A 19,435-nucleotide genomic window follows, 5' to 3' on the forward strand; every position below is an offset into this window, starting at 1 on the left:
TCCTGCATGGAAAATCAAAGTTAGGCTGACCAGCAGGTTAGAGATTTAAAAAAAATTCAAAAAGAAGAAAGGCAAAAAGAAAAATATAAATCAATTACAGTAATAATTAATGGCCATTTGCAGTCTCCACATTTCCGTCTCTTTTTCAGAAGATATTTGTTATCAATTATAGGCTAGGAAAGATATAGAGATATAGTGGACCGAGTCCATCTTTTTCTTCTGGTTGCGTGTCTTGGCTGTTGAAAACTGAAACCTCACGTCAAAAGTAAGAAAATTTTAGGTTCTACCGAGATTTGAACTCGGATCGCTGGATTCAAAGTCCAGAGTGCTAACCATTACACCATAGAACCGCCTCTGATACAAAGGAACAATATACCCAAAATCATCAAGATGTGAATGAACATTGCAGTGACATTTAAATACAATGTCTTGTAAATATCCAACAGAAAAAAAGCAAGTAAAAGGTCACCTACGATGGAAAAGGGCTCGGTTATCAAATTGTCAGAAGAAGATTATATCTACAACTATCAGACCCGCTTGTCTGCGCCCCAGGTAAAATTGCGTCCCGTTAATCACGTTTATAGAAATGTCGGATATCATCTCTATCTCAGCTTATCAAGATGTAGGCCTATGTATTCACTTAAGAAAATCCAAGTTATTGTTAACAGTTAAAAACAGTAAAAAAACTTTAATTTTATAGTCCGCATAAAAATTGAACAATTTCCGGCAGGATGTTTCTGTAATTTATCTTTATTTTCCTCAAACCATTTTTGAGATTGATTGTGTAGGTTTAAATTAATTTATGTAAATATCAGTGTCCTCCCTCCCTTGGTTCTTGCACTCGCAGTATGTTAATCTTAGCACATAAATTCGGGACCCCTCTTAATCCCGCAGACCCGACCCCTCCCCCCTCCCTCACCCAAATCGGGCAAATCCCAGGATTCAAATAAAGGGCAGAGGGAGAGGGGGTCCAGGTACCACCCAACCACCGAGGTAGATTGTGAAGTTTTCCCAATAATTCCTTCATGCAATTGCACTATAATTCACCTCTTTTGCCACATTACAGATATGTTTACTCAATTATTTTTGGTTGTTAGTGCATCAGAATTTCTTTTGACTGTCCCATTCCCTCGATCTGTCTGTATGTGGGAATGTACATGTAGGCCCTACCGAGTACCGGGAACGTGTTTCAGCAAAAATCTTTTTTCTGTATTTCTTTGTATTTCCCTTCTTTATTTCTCTTTATCATTGTTATTTTATTTTACATATTCTACCACTTTTCAAGACAAAAACAGAGATAAAATCGTGTTGGCCAAGACTAAAAAGTGATAAAGGCACCAAAGAACTAGGTCGAGGAACAGACAACGGGCCAAGATATCGGAAAAGTTCATTAGTTCATACAACAGCTTATTGCAATGATGCTCTTACGTGTTCTTCATTTATAGATGAAGGGCACGGCCTTCATCCCAATAAAAACCATGAACGGAAACTTGGTGATATAGGCGTATATTGTATACCCTCTTCCACAGCTGCACATTTTATTTATCACAGAGCAAAGAATAAACGTCAATTTAACCAGCGACATATCTGTGGATATCTGGTGAAAAATCAACCTGTGGCCCTAGTAGAGGGTATATATTGTACCGACATGCGCTGAACTGGTAACAAAATTACTCGCACAAAAACACACATCCAGATTTGAATAACAAATGTCCACCTGTATAATCCACAGTACGTGGCTCATATTGAAAATTTTAACCTGGTCATTGAGCAGCCTAACCTGTTTTATTGAAAATGACACCGATTTGGCCCAACAAAAGGGCTTTCAAATACACTGACCCTTATACGTCGGCTGATACGGCATTTTGATGATGAAGCGTTCACACAAATAGGAAAGTTAAACACTTGCTGCGGCATTCACGTTGACTTCATCAGTCAGCTTGCTGGGCTGTTGACCGCAAGTTTTCTACCGTCCGCTACTGAAGTTAATAAGTTAATGAGTTTGGTGCAAATTTTAACACATGAGCACGAATGCTATGCGCAACGTTCATCGTGAAATAAATTGCCGCACATTCCGTTCTGTTTCTGCCCGTCTGAACGCACCTGTGGACACGGCAACCTGGACCAGCCCCAGATATACACATATTTTGTTTTTGTTAGGGAAAACTTGATAAAAGTTATAGGTGTTGTGTCGCGTGGCTGAATACACTACCTATGGTACAAAGTTGTTTATTCACGTTCGTTTTCTTTGTAAACACTTGGCGTTGTTTTACTGGCGGTTTATTAGGGCGTTAACTGAAGGCGGGTTCGGATAAAATCACAACGCCTCTCTTATTTCACAAAACCAGTTTCCACAGTTTAGCATTTCTCCCTCTCTTTGCTAAAGTAGGTATATGCCCTGATACCAGGGCTGGCCGATCCGGTGCGTATTAGATTTCAGAGTGAGAGAGACTTGGGCACAAAAGTAAGCAGGTAATCTACGTGGGTATTTCGAGGGCGTCTTATTCACTAAACAGCGAAACGTCATGTCTAGTGAAAAGATTAAAGAGAGCAACACTTCGATACTTCACAGAAAGACAGAGTGAGGATAAAATCAGAAGTATTACATCAAATTCAGCGATACATTGACAGGGTATTTTAAGAAGAGGACTCTCCCTCCAGACACCATGTCTGTGTTATACTCAGTGCCGGAAGAGATAGATAACTCCAGAGAGGCACTCCATGGAGACGGTAGACCATTTGTGGCATCGGTCATGGTCAACAACCCTCCCACCGGCAGTCGAAGGCCGACTCTTCATCGCACAGGAGGATGCGAAAGGTCACATTCTATTCGTTCTCTCCCAGGGGATCTTCACAAACCGGTTAGAATAATGGAACACAATGTCCAGACTGAAGGTCAACCTTTTGTAGCTTCGGTGATGGTGGACCACTCTTCGGCGGACAACTTCGACAGACGTAAGCCAACTCTTCGGTTCGTCGGTGGATGCGAGAGGTCCGATTCTATTCGCTCTCTTCCTGGCGACCTTTACAGAGAAGTGCCGCACAGGGGCAATCGGGAAATTCGACCTAATATCAATTCAGCGGCGATAGCTCCCGATCTCTTCTGGGAGCCTCACCACTACGCCCATAGGAACGACAGACGAGGAAAGCCTTCGTCAGTTTATTCGCTTCCCGTTTTACGTAGTTTTTCTCCCGGACGTCATTTAGATGAACATGACTATGACACTCGCTCTCTCCAGCTTCCCCGCAGAGAGTTTAGAGCGGCCTTCGGTAATAAGCACATCTATCGCAGCGACAATGGTTACGCAGAAACTAGATCATCCCTCCAATCTTTACCTGTAACTTTTTCCAAACCTGTTGTTTCTAACAAGAGCTCTATGCAAGATGGGGAACATAGCAGTGAAGCTTTGCCAGCGATATTTCTTGAAGATAAAGGCTACGTGCCAACTGTCGAGAGTTCAGTTTACCCTGTGAAGCAAAACAAAAACATTGATTATCAGCGTCAAGTAGAGAGGGAACCTTCGATGCCATTAAAGAGACGTTGTCTATGCACGCCCTGTGTGGTGATATTGGTGGTAATTGTGCTAATGCTACTGGTGGCCCTCACTTTTATCACAACTGTCGCATTTTCGTAAGTGTTGCCTTTATTTCACGTTTATGTTGCAGTAACTTCTCACAGCATGTTTTTTTACAAGTATAATAATACTGTGACAGAAGCCACAAAGACAAGCTACACTTACACCATTTTCAACTTCTAAAGTTCTCTCTCTCTCTCTCTCTCTCTCTCTCTCTCTCTCTCTCTATATATATATATATATATATATATATTTTACCGTGTTATGTCAGTAAAACCGATTTGCGTGAGTGTAAAAGCAGCGAGATATATCGGATTTTCTTTTCAAATATGAAACTTTCGAATGTTAATTTTGTCATGTCTTAAATCTACCTGTTTAGAACGTATTTTAAATGGAGGTATGGCGGGTGCCGTGCCATTTCACTGTCGCTGTCATTAAAACAACATTAAAGGTGCTTTAATTTCTACGCATGAACCACCTCCCTAACCAAAGCGCTGGGTATATCTTGGTATTCAGACATTCTGCAGTGAAGATGTATAGCAACACTATGAGTAGAAAACATCCATACAACATAACAACTTTACAACGTGTAGGCAGTAGAGGGAGTGGAGATACCCGACCACGCCCTGGGGGAACCAGGTTGGTTTACCCCCAATATTCACAGCCGGACCCTTTCAGAGAGGAATATTATCCCGATGAGCCGTATAGAACGATGCTCGTCAATAGTGGCAGCCACCCCGGACCTGGGGTTGTTTATTACACCATGGACATAGGAAAGCCGGGATCTGATCACTTGGGATTGAAATCTAGACAATTCTCGGGAGAAAACGGAAAGCCAAACGGCAGTTACACTTTTAGAGAAAGGAGGAGGAGTATCAGCACGTCCGAGAAACAAGAGTCTCGATCGTGTTGCTGCTGTTGCAGAATGTTGGCGTGGACTATCTTTCTCGCCGTGGCCTTAGTCTGTGTTACTGTGGCGTTGGTTGTCGTGTGCACACTTAGTTATTCGTAAGTAAACCCCATCAGAGGGTTATAGAGGTTATCCCCTTTAAATTGGCAAAATATTCAGAATAGGCGTAACTTCGAACACATACAATTTCATACACGCACTGCTCCCTCGACAGCAATTAAAAAAAGAAAAGAAACCGAAAAGTATTAATTTCAAGCATAGTCGCTGCAAATAATCCCTTTTATATCCTCTAAGTAAAACCAAGGTCTTACACCCAAGGTATATGTATGGCACCATGGTGATAGATTTATAATCAACATAACCAAACACGCACACGCGCGCCTATTTAGAACTTGTGTATTTCGTACTGTGCAGTCGCCCATTATAAACAACGCGGCTCGAGGAATGCACGCGGATTTATTTTGGGAATACATTTGAAATATAGAGAAAGTAAACTGCGTGAATTCTTTTCCTGGCCTGTTATTGGCTTGGTAACAGCAGGGGTGTGCAGCCGATTAATAGGGCTCTTTTACATACACCTGAACGCGCAAAACAATTACTTCACTAATCTATTTTGAACTATTTTCTTATCCTCAGGTATTTGCAGGTGACAAATTAAAGGTCAAAATGTCACAAGACAAAAGTTTGCATCCCTTTTCTAACAATAACATTGCCATTGCTATTTATATACTGTTTTGTGTATTATTGTAATTCTTTTTTTTCGTCGTCAAGACAAAAAACGATATGCATTGATGCTGTTGTTTATCACGCCCTTTTTTAGAATTTTTTTCTGTTTTATTACAGAAAGATAAACGGTGTCACAACTTCTAAAGATTTAATAGACTCTTTGGGACTGGAAGAAATTCCAAATAAAGGTGGTTGGTTTAAGGCAACATGGCGGGCGACAGCAAAAATGTCGTCTGCTGGGGACGAGAAGGCCACTGGAAGCGCCACCTATTATATGCTACGAGACAGGGATATAACAGAATGGCGGCGTCTTAGTTCAGATGAGGTGTGGTTTCATCACTGCGGAGATAACGTCGTGGTAATGTCTAATTAAATAGTCTTTCAGTTCACACATAAAGACCTGACAGATTGTCAATATTTTCGTGAAATATTCATTTAGAAGTAAAAAAAAGTACACTTTACAGGACTATGTAAACAATAATAACTTTTGTGAGTTTTGACGCTTTTAGAGCTCATATCCCTTTCTTCCAGCATGCACTCGACGTCGTTTTAGCGTCGATATTTCGTTAATCGACGGGTAACGTGCATGCTGGGTTGCTTCTTTAAAGTATTTATAATGTTTTCGATATGCAGATTCACACACTGTCTCACTCCACTGTGAACAAGCATACCACATACATACTTGGGGACCACGCAGTGGACACGCGTGCGCAGTTCCAAATGCCGATTTCAAGATACACGTGGTTTGCTGCTGAACTCGTTAATAAGGATAGTGGGTCTTACGCTCTGATGAGTGTTGTTTCATCTCCAGGTAAAAAAAGTGCCGCAATGCATTTGATAGAACTACACTGTGCCATTACTTTATTTCTTTGGTTCGATATTGTTGATTAAACATACTGGTCCCGTCACACAAGCACAGGTAACTTTCAACAGGCGAGCTCCCACAGAAATATTTTGTACTTAATTTGATAGTATACTTCACAATATTTGATGTAACACGTAGTCCACATCATAGCATATTGATGTATGTATTTTTCCGTTTTTGGAATCAGTGCTTCAACAATTTTGATATATCAATAATTCATTTTCAGGTTACGATCCCCAGGAGGTTGTCTACGGTAACAGGACTTACTTGTCCACTCTTTTCCCAGATACAGAGAGTCAGACATTTATACGAAAACTCACTCGGAACTAGCAAAAAAAAAAATTTAAAATAGGTTGTAAAAAGTGAACAAATGGATTGTCATCAGATTCATTTGCGAACTGAAGACTTATCTTCTTGCGATGTCACGTCCATGTTGTGATATTAGCAGAATAATGCCTCACTCAGAAAAAACTTATATTTGGTGAATACGTATGTGCTGGAACTGCGTGTCTCGTATTTACTATGGAAATACACGCAACATGATTTAAAAACGAAACAGTAACGTTCTTATTTCATGGTTTACGGAAAAAATCGTGATGACAAAAACATTTTAAGAGCATAATGTTGTTTTCCTTGACAACACAGATGCTACACTTAATGTATAGAATATTTTAAGTAATTAAAATTACTTCTGACCAGGACTTGTGTATGGTGTCCTTCACTATATTAGGAAAAATTATTATGCGTACAGCATGGTATTTTATAATAGCTACACTTAGCCAAAAAATGAGCTTCGTGAAGAAATGTGAACAACACTTGCTTGAAAGTTATTACATTTTATTAGCAGTACCACCTTCGATACAGAATGGGACACTTATACCAAATAATTAAATTTAAAAAATCAACCGATGAAAGTAGTAGCTGACTTGAAGTCAACTGGGCGAACTTTCATGTTGACTTTTTTCAAGGAGTAGTTGTGGCCTTTAAATGCGTACCAGTTTACGCCGTCAGCAGAGTAGCTATGAGCTCCAAGGTGGTACAGACCGTTCAGATTGGACGCATGGCAAGCCTTATACCACCAGGCGCCTTTATACCGGACGGCACAGTTTGAGGAATATTTATCATTATCTTTGTCTTTCGTTGTGAAGGCGTATCCATTATGGCTCGATAACGAGTCGCCTAGAATAAAATAGATTCAAAGTTTAATGCTTTACATGAAATTTCTATTCAAGAAAATTAACGAGTCACCCGTGCAGACCTAAAAGATGCAAAGGAAGTGCGTTTTCATCAAGCCATAAAAATTTCAACAGTTTGGCGTACAAGTTGACGAACTATCTTATTATTATTATCTTACCTGCAGTTCCCTTGTAGACTCCCACTACTAACTTGTAGTTTTCCTTCTCGGATCCGATGGCAAAGTAGTCGTACTGGGCGTAAGCTTTGCTCCCTGCAACGTCTTCCATATCAACACGGAGTTCGTAGCGTCTTGCGTTGGTCATTTGGTACAGGTATTCATTTCCTTGTAAGGCAATTGGACATATGTACTGTAAGGTTAAGGTGCCTCATAGGAATAGGCATGCTTTCAAATTACCTCAAAATAAGCGAAAGCGCCATGGCCGTGCATGTATCTTTGGCAAAGGCGACATGTTTGCGTCGCTACGTTTGCTTTGAGAAGCTTCAAAATTGAAAACTTGCAGCAAGGCCCTTAATGGGTTACTGTATATGAATTCTTAAAAACAGTAGGCAATTCATTAGCTAATGCCGTCCCTTTACTTTTGCCGAAATCAAAATCAAGTTGAGAAAACAGCGCATGGTTGACCCTTTGTACAAAACCCCACTTTGCTTGTACAATCCAGAGACATTCAATTATCTCTATTACGGCTGAATCCATGCAATAAGCAGATATCGAGGTGCACAAGAAAAGAGAATAGGTTCATGTGCCTGAACAACTTACCGAGCCAGAATTCTGTGTTGAGATTTCCAAACCCGTGTTTATATGCCTCCCAGCCGCGGAAGAAGTTAACAGTGCCGTCCATGCGTCTTTGGAACACCTGGCAATCAAATGAAGTTTCTATTTGGTTTTAATGCCGCACTTATATATTTGTAAGGATATGAAGACGCAAATTTAGATTTTATCTACTCTCAGTCCGCAGCAAAGTACAGCCCATAAGGAAACTTGCTACAATTAAAAAAGGAAGGTGTTTTACATAAAAGCGCCAAGATGTCAATCCATGGTACGTCTCATTGAATCATTTGACAGTTAATAAAAGTTGATCGGGCTAAATGCCGTGTACCCGCCCAGTTTATTCAAAATCAGACAAAATCTACGAAGTATAACTAAATTTATGTCGCTCATAATACGTTGATTGTATGAAGCAGCATGTAATTACCGTCCATCCCCCGCCGTCCGTTTCCATGTCGCAGTAGACGTCGAGAGAAGTACCGTTAGAGGGCGTAATGGTGTATACACCGCTCACTTTAGCTCCATCCTGGTACAGCTCAGCGCAGTCCCTGCCTTTTGCTACTTTCGAAATAATAAGCGATCGAGAAGACATTCAGTGAGCATTCATTTAGTATACAAACGAGTAATAAGCGACAGTAAATACAGTAACGTACCAGTATATTAATTGTTAGAACCAGTTTCCAGCACAAAACAAATAATATTCACATGCAAAAAAAAAAAAAAAGAATGTAGTGGTTAAAGTGTAATCTAGTGTAAGTTGTAATGTACGTTTGACAGTTTATATATATATATATATATATATATATATATATATATATATATATATATATTTTTTTTTTTTTTTTTTTTTTTTTTTTTTTTTTCGAAATTAGCTATGCGTGTCTACAAGTATTCAGAAATGTAGTGAAAACCGAAGCTCAGCAAGGAAACAGATAAAAAGGCTTGAACCATTGTGTTTAAGGGACCATTCCTACAGATATTTGGATAGATCTATCTCCCTGGGAGTCTCACTAAATTGCTGTCAACTTGACGGGCTTAAATGTCTGTCACGCCTAGTAAAGCTGTAAGGGGGTAATTATCTTTACCCCTAGCTGATTCGGTAGGCGTGACAGACATTTAGAAGCCTCTTGAGCTGATAGCAATTTAGCGTGAAAACCCCAAGGAATTAGGTCGATCCAGATGGATCGATGTAAGTATGGGAACCCAGTCTAATACTCGCATAATAATTATATTTTTATTCATAATAGTAGTACCAGCATCCCAAATTGCGCTGATTTCGGTTGAATTAAACATATAGTTTAAAGGGATAATAACTCTTTGTATGAGATCTGTATTTCACAATAAAAACATTGTGAACAACTCATAGAAATATAATATATTCTGTTTTACCACAAAAACGGCAGTTATAGCTATTATTCTGATATCTGAGCTTGTCTTTAGACCACGTGACCGCCATTGATGGCTATACTCTGTTAAAATCTCTTAAGAGATTTTAACAAAAAACCAAACTTTTTAGAAAAAAACCAGGGACTAACTTTGAATGTAAAAATGGATTCATTAACCATTGGTAAGTATGGGAAAATTGTTGCTTACTCCAGGAAAATTCATTTTTTGACCGAAACAAAGAGTTATTATCCCTTTAAGCAAATGTGATAAGTCACAATATTAATTGTCTTTCTTGTCGAGATATATACTTGTATGTAGCTACATAGCTAATCTTAGCTTGCGGAACCTACCGTCTTGTTTGCCAGCGATAATGGCGCTATATTGGCTTGCCAAAGTTTCCAATCTGTTTTCCAATATCAACAGTCTAGAGTCACATTCCTGACTACATGTTGGTTCTTGGCGTCTGATAAAATCAGTGGTTACCATTTATGTAATAATTTAGAGGCTAGCGAGAAATTTATCAAAATACATGTAATAAAAATCTGGTGCGTTATTAAATACAAATATATTAGTACACTTATAAAGAACCTCACTTACGTATAAAATCCCTCTGCTTGTGTTGATCCAAAATGGTAAACCAAACAGAGCAAAACGAGAAAAGCCATTCTACTCATTTTGCTCCAGAATGTGTCTGATGCGTTACGTCGTGTTTTATATACCAGTAGCACGGGGACCAGTGGCTCACTCTTATTTTGGGTATGTGAACATAGCAGGTTTCAGAGATACATAACAGTCGTTAATACCCAGTCCACGACTACCGACTAAAATCCCGAATAATACAGCATTAACCCTGTATCCAGTTACTTCTTGGGAAATAAGTTTCTTTTGAAAGATTCGCCCTTTTTACATAAACATAATAAATAACAAGGGGGGAAAAGCGTCTTTTCCATAATTTTAATGTAAACTTAAAAATCCATCATGTTTACAGCGTTTGCCAGTTTACCGTCACTTTCACATTCTGGTATATATGACGGTTTCATTAGTGCAATTTACCTCTATATGGTGTTTAAAATGCATACTCCAGAACCACACAAACTTAGTAATGAATAAAAATTGTTCTCAAAGCCCCACAGCAAAAAAAGTGCAAACACTGCCAAAATGAAATCGAAGACGAGCTACGCTTTCAACTTGACTGTAAGAAATATATAAAGGAGCGAGAAGGCATGGTGAACTCCCTTTGAAACACAAAGAAAGAAAATTATGATATGGTAGACAGAGATCAGAATGATAAAGCTCTAAGAGCAGTATCTCGATTATGACATTAGCAAAAAGCACCCATCACACTCTTGAACTTGCATATACTGACAGACAGGTATCTTTGATATTTAATTATTTATCTCAACATTATTCCCTTCCCCATAATATGTAAACAAACAGTAGCATAACACAAGTGTGACAGTAATGTTGTCCGCTAGGAACCGTAATCTGTTCCCCATTACTTTGTACAGTGGACATTCGTCCTATATGGTAACCCCAATACTCCGACTAACCCCAACCTGTACTACTCATGTGGGAGCCCGAACTACCACCTCCAGACCCCGTAACTCGAAACATCGCGTATTGAGAATAGCGTTGTCACATAGATAGAGGCTACAATGTACTATATGGGGCGAGTATGGGCGAGTTATGGAATTGAGACGCTTGCGCTCGGTCACAATGCTGTCGAGTTACGGGGCCCATGACTATCATTCTTGTCACACCTGCAGCCATGATCGAATCATGATCGATAGGCGTGGGCTCAAATAATTATTTCAGTACTTATTCCAGATAGAACGTTTTTATCACTTGGACTTATTTCAACCAAGTATTGTAATGTGGCATAAATTTAAATAAGTTTCACATTTAACAGTCTATAGAAAATCAGAAGCTTTATCGAAACTTTGGCACATATTTCTTACGCTCACATAAATTTCAACCCACATTGGAACACGGCGACATTCCAAAATTCATGGGGGTACAGCAAAAAAAGATCGAACGAGTGTTTTCATTGGGCATACACGCGGTTTCCTCGATTACCATCTTGTCTTGCTTTTCTCCATCTTTTACTTAGTCTGTGATAGAAATGCCCCATTCTTTCTTTATTTTAATTTTCTTTCTTATTTTGAATCATCACAAGGAGTCACACTTCCAAGGGCAAAGAGAATCAACTACAACCAATTGTTCTTTCACATTTACAAGTTTATTTCACCTTTTCAAGAATATTATTCACAGAATTGCAAGAAAGAGTTTATTCTTTCACAGCGTACTTCCTCATGGGCCAAAGTCTCTCTTTTCTCTGTTGCTTCTTTGTTTTCAACTTCAGTTCCCTCGATGTCAACTGACGACGAATGGCTCGCGTCTGTCTTTTACGCAAGTCCTTGGGCTTGAACTTCTTGTTTTTGTAAAATTTGCGCAGGTTTTCCTTCTGTGTTTGGTTGATGACTGTCAGGACTCTGGCGATGGACTTGCGCACGACACGACTGCAAAGAAAAAGCAATTCATTATGCACTCCGTTTTAAATCAGAACATTATATCAAAATTGGTCTCAGCTTTGTTGACATACGTTTTGTACACAATCATCCCAACAATGATGTATTTGGCAACAGTGAGCTTATTTAATTTATTATTACCTTGAAAAGTTAATAGCCAAAATGGTTTTTCGTACAAGAAATGTGTTCAGTTTGAAAGGCTTTTTCTCGTCACTGTTCTTTCAGAGACTCTACCCGCACGAAAATGCAGTAGTATCGAAGTAGCAAAAAAGCATTAACGCAGTAGTGGTGTGGAGCATATTTGCAGTAGAAATGCAGCATAGCCTACTGCAATTCTACTCCAAAAAGTACATAGGTTTGTACAGAGAGGAGCATTAATGCAGTAGATTAGCAGCATGATAGAAGCATGTTTCAAATATGCTAATTAGCTCCCAAATCGAAGCAGATTTGAAGCATGTTTGCAGTATGATTGCAGTAGTCTACTGCGGTTTGCAGTATGATTGCAGTAGTCTACTGCGCTGGAGTATCTACTGCGTTTTCTTGCGGGTAGTCCGTGTTAACCTTTCTTTCATCATAACACAGAGCACTTGGGTCAGTAAAGATATGACTCAATTCATGAGTGGAAATCGGATAAATAGAGCAAATATACAGGCATCCAACAAAAATTCCAACTAGGGCTCAGTTTTTCCATACATTACATTAATGAACAAAAGGAAACTTGATCAGCCAGCATCAAGTCAAAGCAGTACATGGACATAAAATGAGGAAAATGGCTAAAATACTCACATCTTGGAAAGCTTTGAAGCAGCACCACCCGTGACCTTGGCCACTCTCAGCTGGGACAACTCCTAAAATCAAACCACACACAAGTTAAAACAACAACAACACTTTCTTTTAGGTGGATACCAATATATATATTTACACATAAACTGCCTGTTCAGCTATAGAGGTTTTTCTCTTCACTAAATCATTCAGAGACTCTAGTCCAAGAAACCATCTATTTCATCATTACCAGCAACAGATACACATAATCAAGTACAGAGAATAATTCTGATACATTTGATCTTTTAAGTTAAAATGGCACTGATGAGTAGTTTTACTGCTTTCAAATAGTACAGGGTGCCTGTGATAGTTTTCAGGCGCTTACCAAAATAGGCTCGAATAAAAAAGCCTCTGTTAATGTGATAAAACATATATCAAATACAACTTGAGTGTGTCTGTCATAGCACTTGTCAGTGCAGATATGCATTACCATTGGGTTCAACAATGAAGTAGCACAGAAAAAACTGAACTGGAAACATGGAGTAGCCAGATTTTTATCTTTTCTATCTTATGGTATTTTTCATGGTTTGAAGAAGCCAAGGAACTTACAGTTTTCAAGTCATCAAGCTGCTTCATCAAGTCTTCCTTCTTTTTACCACGCAGCTCGCGGGCCTTCACATTTGCCTGATTCGGCTGAAATGAAATCAAGTGATACAAAATAATGCATAACTGGAGACATTCGTTAGAAGCAAAGAAAGCATCAACTGCTATACATATTATTCAAACTGAATCGTGATGTCTGTATTTGTGGGGTCAGATTGCCTCACTGTAACGCCCTGATATTATGTATATTATTACCATCCAAACTGGCAGAGGGAGGCTTTACTGGGCAATGGGGTGAGAGGCAGACACTGCATGCCACTGCAACTGGAAAGCAATGCCTTCACTTTCTCCATAACCTTGGAAGTTTAAGGTTTGAGGTTTTCTAAACAATTACACATAGTTATGAATATTCTAGACCTACAACTGGTATAAGAACACTGTGGGGGCGAACATTCTACAAGGTAAGACAATTCTTTTGAAATATAAGAACATGTTGCACATCAGTCCTATCGATCCAAAGAGCATTTGTATCACCACAGTTTGTCTGGCAAGCGAAAGTTCATCATATGTGCAACAAATACGCGCAAGATTGTTCACTTTCAATGAAAGCCGAAGTAGGGTTCATCGCCAACACAGGTCGTATAATTTAGTTTATTAGGCTAGCACGTAATGATAAGGCATTAAACGAACACCAAGAACCATCTACTAATCATCTTTTAACTGAGAAGTACAGATGTTAAGAAATAGGTCTGATATTCAGGGATTTTTAAATTGCATTGAGCCTTACCATGATGACCCAGTGGTGATGTCGGTCTAAGAGACCGAGAACGAGGCTTTAGGATCGGACGTTCGTTATCGTCCGGCAAGAATAGTATATTGTAAAAATGTTATTAATGCATGTGTTTTTGAGATATGTTGGTTATTTACTGTATAAAATATCGATATAAAGCAATAGATTATAAAATAAGATACATAAATTTCATAAACAAGGAAATGAAAATAAAATAAAGCGTGTGGTAAAAATCATGGTAATATGATCAAACTGAGGCTTGAGATATTTTTCTTCCGGAAAGTCGAGGGGTGTGGGGACCGGCGAAATTTTCTTTAATTTTATAAATATTTATCAAAGATGTCGAAAAACACAGCAGACAATAAGTTCAGGAAAATTGATGTCGACCAGTATAATGAGGATAACTATCAAGATGAAGTCGCTGATGATGGGCAGGACATGGGACCAAATGAACAAGAAGTCTCAAGTTTCCTTAGTCAGTATCCTTCCTTGTTAGTGTTTTTGCCGGACGCTGACAGTGTCACTCGGTGTCCGTCAGACAGTGTATCTGTTAAATCTTCAGGTGTCTGCCAAATATTTAGCTTGTTTGATTCACATTCAAGTTTCATTATTTTTTAAATTAAATTTAAAGAAAAATCCACCAAGTTGTTGTGATCATAACCCAGTGGTATTATATTATTGACAAGAGTTGTATGATTTCCCTAACCAATTATCAGAGGAAAGAATTTAGAGGCACTGCAAGCAGTCCTTAGTAACCCCCCTGTGGAGACAAAGAACCAAGCTGCCAAAGTAAGATTGTTCTTATTCCTGCAAATATTAAATATATGCTAGACTAGATATTTTTGTTACACATATTTGAGTGTATTGCAATTTGTAATTTTACTTGGCCAGTAAGGTCAATTAAATAACACATTTTTAGTTTTGATTAATGGTTTCTCTATGAAATCTTTTGAAAATGTTAAAAGTGACAAGCTCTGAAGGAGATAAATAGGTGATGCCATACTTATCATATTACTGTACTTCTTAACTTAAATATGTTATCCTCCTGCTCATATTAGTTACATGACATAAATATACAAGGCACCATCTTATTAATAGGTGCTTGTTTTTGATTTTGCAGGATAGAGCACTGCAGCTAGTGATGAGGGTGCTGCTTTCATTTAAAGTAGCTGACATTGATAAAGGTGTTAATGCCCTAGACTCACAGACCTTAGATGTTCTTATGAAATATATCTACAGAGGATTTGAAAACCCAAGTGAAGGAAGCAGTGCACAGTTGCTAACATGGCATGAAAAAGTAGGTTATAACATTTAGAGAAAATATTGTGAATCAAGATATAAAAACCACGTTAATCTAAATTCTATGTTTTCTCACTACTATGGCTGTCACTTATTTTTTTTACCTTTTTCTTCAATTTTAGCTCTTAATATCTTTAAATTTTATAAAGCATATAAAAAAAGACGACATATCAGAAGATAATTTTTGGAGAGGGATACCATTAAAATTTTCTGTTTTCCACACATTTTGATCAACTAACAATCCAACTTTCCCTCCCTTCACTCACTTGAAATGAAAATAAATTCTCAGCAAAGTGATCTTTTTCCAAAATAAGTACCTTTTCACCTGCTAAAATTGACCATGATAGTAGGTTAAGAAAAAAAAAAAGGTTTAGAAAAAAATATATTGTCTTTATTAGTATACACTATCTGTGTTTACTTTTATCAGCAAAACAACTGACAGCATTCCCCATCTGGCCGTTGGTCTCCACTGGTACAAACACACAGAGTAATGAATGTGCGTTTCTGTCTCACTATAACATTTCTTTCAGGTCTTTGAGATAGGAGGCTATGGATGCATAATGCGTGTCCTGACGCAAAGGAAGAAAGTTTGAATGTATGCCACTGCCTATAGGTGGCAGCATTTAAGGTGCTGACATCTATTGGAGAATGTGAGCAATGATGTGATATTTACAAATGCTGTATTTCCTCAGTAATTTTAAATGTACTTGACTTCTACAGGGTACTGTAACTTGACTGCCTTCTTTACATCTGAATCAAAGAGGAGAGACACAATGTCCTTTGGTCAAGGATGGTACTGAAAGAACCATTCTCAGAACTTCACAGGAAAAAAAAAATAGAAGAGCAGTTCAGCATTTGTTGATGTCGCATTCTTGCTAGGCATGTGCATGATATGTTCAGTGTGATTGATGTATTTATTTTCCACATAGTATCATGGTTATTTGATTGTTGTCCACTTTTGAAGATATGATTTAGCTCTCAGGGTGACAGTGGATTCTCAGTTTGCTGAGAGTGGATACATGTACATAAAGTATATCATTCTGACAACAGATTCAGTTTTTAACCTTACTAGGCTAATGAAAGGATTGAATGGCTGGGGGCGTGTCATCTTTTCTATCTCAGATTTTTATCATCTTATCTCTGATGGAAATGCTCTGCTGGGTTTATTTGGTTTATTTCAGTAGCTTTTTTCAGATGGCTTGGTTTTGTACATTGCTTCACATTATATAACCTTTCGGGCTCTGAGCAGTAAACCTAATTTGCAAATAAAAATTGTTGAGAATATAAGCTCAAAGTAGTATGTGTATATCACAGCAGAATTAAGTATAACAACTTTTAGGGAATAACATTTTCCTTAAGGTAGTTGCTGCCATGTCTAAGAATGATTCCAGTTGAGTACAACATACAATGTACATGTGTAACATGTCAATATATATGTTTGTTACTTGTTAATATTCACATCTCCTCTTAATATGCTTTTCTAGAGTGATTGTTCTGGTCATCCAGGGTGACATGTTTGTTTGAAATTCAGCATTTATGTTACTTAAACATGTACCATTTGTCTGTGCGTGCGAGTGTGTGTGTGTGTTGGGGGGGGGGGGGCTGCTTGAAATGTGAGTTTTGGTAGGGTTGAAGGTCGTATATATGTAAGTGACAGATATACGATGAGAATAGAATTTCAAGAAGAGAGTGAGATGTGTAAGTGCTTATTTCATTAGAACTGGATATCTATATTTATATCTCATACTTTTTTCTTCACTCTGACTTGTTTCTTGTGACTTTCCCTGAAAAAGGATTAAAGTAAATGTGAAAGATAATTCAGCTTCAAAGCTGAAAGAAAAAAAAACACACACACACACACACACACACACACACACACACACAGATCAGTTTGGACGTATGGAAGAATTTATCACTGACAGTCAGTTTGTTTTTGTGTGAAGCATGTATTATAGCTGTGATGATTTGGCTCAAGTTTCAAGTTTGTCATTGTTGTTCCTCATAATCCTGCATGTGTTTTTTGGTTTGTTATGCCAGTTTGTCAGGTTTGTCAGTTTATTGTGTTCTGCATTGTGCTAAGTCAGGTTGCATGAGTGTCATAGTGGTGTCACAGGCAAACAGGTGTGTTTTCACATTGATTGAAGCTCTGCCATGTGTGAGGAGTTCCCAAGTAATCCTGTTCACACTATTTCTGTCTCAATCAGACTATAGCTGTGTACACATCTAGACAGGTTCTGACAACTTATATGGATACTATCTGCATTTGAAATGCCCCCAAAGTAATATTTTCTGTCTACATGTCCTGCAAATCTTTCCCCTATTCATACCTTAAAACTGATAAAACCTGTAAGTACCTGATGTCAATATTTCCTTCTGCAATATACAGGATGCCATTGGGGTTTAAAAGAGAAACATTTAAAGCAATTAATTAAAAATGAATATAAGACTTTTCGAAATCGAAATTTCCTTCACTTTCTCTTACTCCCAAATCATTGCATGACCCATCCCTAGCTTGTAAGTACAATAATAATATATTGAAACCAGACCACTTTGTAATAATTCTAGACTTAGGCTTTTTTTTTTTAATCTCAGCAGTTACTTTGTTTCTCTTTTCACAAATTTAGTATTTTCATTTTCTGAACATAATATTTTACACTACTGAAAAATGTTTTTTTTTTTTAATTCCCCTTTTTGTTTTATATTACAAATTTGACTGCTAAGCAATGATTCAGAAATATATCTATGTTTTTTTGGTAGATTTAACATGCATTTTCAGATAAGAGATATTGTTCACATCATTTGCTTGTGGAAGCAGTTTGTATATTGCAAAAATCATCCTTTGGTTATACAATTTTAAGTGGTTGGCTATTCATGCCAGCCAGCAGAAAATGTTTACAGGCTAAATCTAACTGTGTTTGTAAGCTTTTTATTGTTGTTTTTGACTGCACAGATAAATGTTTGTTTGATGTAGTTTATGATTTTGTGCCAAGTTTTGTTGTTTATGAATGAAGAATGTTCTGAATGAATCATTAACACATGAATTTTGATGTTTCATTTCAGGTTTAAAAACTTTTGAAAATTTTTAATGAGTTACAAATAGGTGGAATTTGCTTCATTTTTTAAAATGAACTAAGTTACATGACAGAAAAAGAGAGAAGTAAAATCAATGTTAACCCAATGTTTATGTTGAGGGCATATGGCATGATAATTTTTTATGGTCAATAATTTATTTTCAGAGCTTTAAGAAAGGAGGCCTTGGATGTATTGTACGTGTACTCACTGATAGAAAGATGGTTTAGTGAAGCATACAGGTGGCAGCACATACCAATCACAATGAAATCTCTGCCAAGACAGTCTTGTTTCTCATCTTACGAGTCAAAAGGGAGGCTTGTGACTTAGATATACCCTGATACTGGTTCCCGATAGTGGATGATATATCTTGTTGGATTACTGATGCAGTAGTCAGTTTAGAGTGGCCTGCATTAGCCAAATGGCTGATGTCAATATCTGTCATTTTTTATGTGCAAATAGAAAAAAAAAACATTACTTTTACATTCATAAAAACGTGGCAGTGATACAGTATGCTGTAACTTTTTCATTATTAATTTGGAGGTAAATTTTGATTAACTGAATTTTCTTTAAATTTCAATGTTTATTCAATACAATTTAAGACTGAAGCAGATTGAGGCACTCCTGAAAGTGCCATCAGATTAAATGAATTATAATAATATGTTTATGATGAAGTTGTACATTTTTATGAAGTATGTTCATAATAAAACATTTTAAATAACTGGTTTTGATTAACTATGGTCAGTGTTTTAGAGAATTCACCAAGTCAGCACTTGAAGCTTGGTGACCCACATTCAAGTGGAGGGTGTGGAGTTTTCACCCCACCCAAACATTGGTCAAAATTCTCTTTGTTGTCATTAACAGGCAAACTTTTTCTTTTCCTATGAAGAGAAGGGACAAAAATCTTGATCTTTAAATTTTGTTCTGTTGTGTCATTTGGATTACATACAGGAGAGGAC

General features: G+C 37.7%; 4 protein-coding genes and 1 non-coding gene across 6 annotated transcripts; 2 read left to right on the forward strand and 3 right to left on the reverse strand.

Annotated features, from left to right (window-relative positions):
• Positions 1 to 278: 278 nt before the first annotated feature.
• On the reverse strand, positions 279 to 350 carry Trnaq-uug (transfer RNA glutamine (anticodon UUG)). The gene has a single exon. It is a non-coding gene; the product is annotated as a tRNA-Gln (tRNA).
• A 1,681-nt stretch (positions 351 to 2,031) lies between these two features.
• LOC106157228 (uncharacterized) lies at positions 2,032 to 6,777 on the forward strand. The gene is made up of 4 exons (XM_013532818.3): positions 2,032 to 3,631; positions 5,329 to 5,569; positions 5,845 to 6,022; positions 6,303 to 6,777. Exons 1-4 carry the CDS (start codon positions 2,667 to 2,669, stop codon positions 6,404 to 6,406), a joined length of 1,488 nt encoding a protein of 495 aa, XP_013388272.3. The 5' UTR covers positions 2,032 to 2,666; the 3' UTR covers positions 6,407 to 6,777.
• A 75-nt stretch (positions 6,778 to 6,852) lies between these two features.
• Positions 6,853 to 11,464, reverse strand: LOC106157227 (techylectin-5B-like). The gene is made up of 6 exons (XM_013532817.2): positions 10,023 to 11,464; positions 9,776 to 9,888; positions 8,467 to 8,597; positions 8,031 to 8,127; positions 7,431 to 7,595; positions 6,853 to 7,255 (listed from the first exon to the last, which is right to left on the reverse strand). The coding sequence occupies exons 1-6, from the start codon at positions 10,097 to 10,099 to the stop codon at positions 6,978 to 6,980; spliced, it is 861 nt and encodes a 286-aa protein (XP_013388271.2). The 5' UTR covers positions 10,100 to 11,464; the 3' UTR covers positions 6,853 to 6,977.
• A 178-nt stretch (positions 11,465 to 11,642) lies between these two features.
• LOC106157233 (large ribosomal subunit protein uL29) lies at positions 11,643 to 14,199 on the reverse strand. The gene is made up of 4 exons (XM_013532823.2): positions 14,106 to 14,199; positions 13,325 to 13,408; positions 12,740 to 12,801; positions 11,643 to 11,944 (listed from the first exon to the last, which is right to left on the reverse strand). Exons 1-4 carry the CDS (start codon positions 14,106 to 14,108, stop codon positions 11,713 to 11,715), a joined length of 381 nt encoding a protein of 126 aa, XP_013388277.1. The 5' UTR covers positions 14,109 to 14,199; the 3' UTR covers positions 11,643 to 11,712.
• A 149-nt stretch (positions 14,200 to 14,348) lies between these two features.
• Positions 14,349 to 19,193, forward strand: LOC106158245 (actin-related protein 2/3 complex subunit 5-C). 2 transcript variants are annotated; one of them, XM_087008486.1, is made up of 5 exons: positions 14,349 to 14,587; positions 14,825 to 14,897; positions 15,229 to 15,405; positions 15,938 to 16,002; positions 18,644 to 19,193. In XM_087008486.1, exons 1-4 carry the CDS (start codon positions 14,448 to 14,450, stop codon positions 15,998 to 16,000), a joined length of 453 nt encoding a protein of 150 aa, XP_086864612.1. In that variant the 5' UTR covers positions 14,349 to 14,447; the 3' UTR covers positions 16,001 to 16,002; positions 18,644 to 19,193. The 2 variants fall into 2 exon arrangements, with proteins under 2 accessions (XP_086864612.1, XP_013389608.1); XM_013534154.3 differs by lacking the exon at positions 15,938 to 16,002 and having other exon boundaries at positions 14,351 to 14,587.
• The last annotated feature ends 242 nt before the right edge of the window (positions 19,194 to 19,435 follow it).

This window comes from Lingula anatina, chromosome 3 (assembly GCF_051362555.1).
Source record: "Lingula anatina isolate TDL-2025a chromosome 3, LinAna3.0, whole genome shotgun sequence".
Lineage (NCBI taxonomy): Eukaryota > Metazoa > Brachiopoda > Lingulata > Lingulida > Lingulidae > Lingula > Lingula anatina.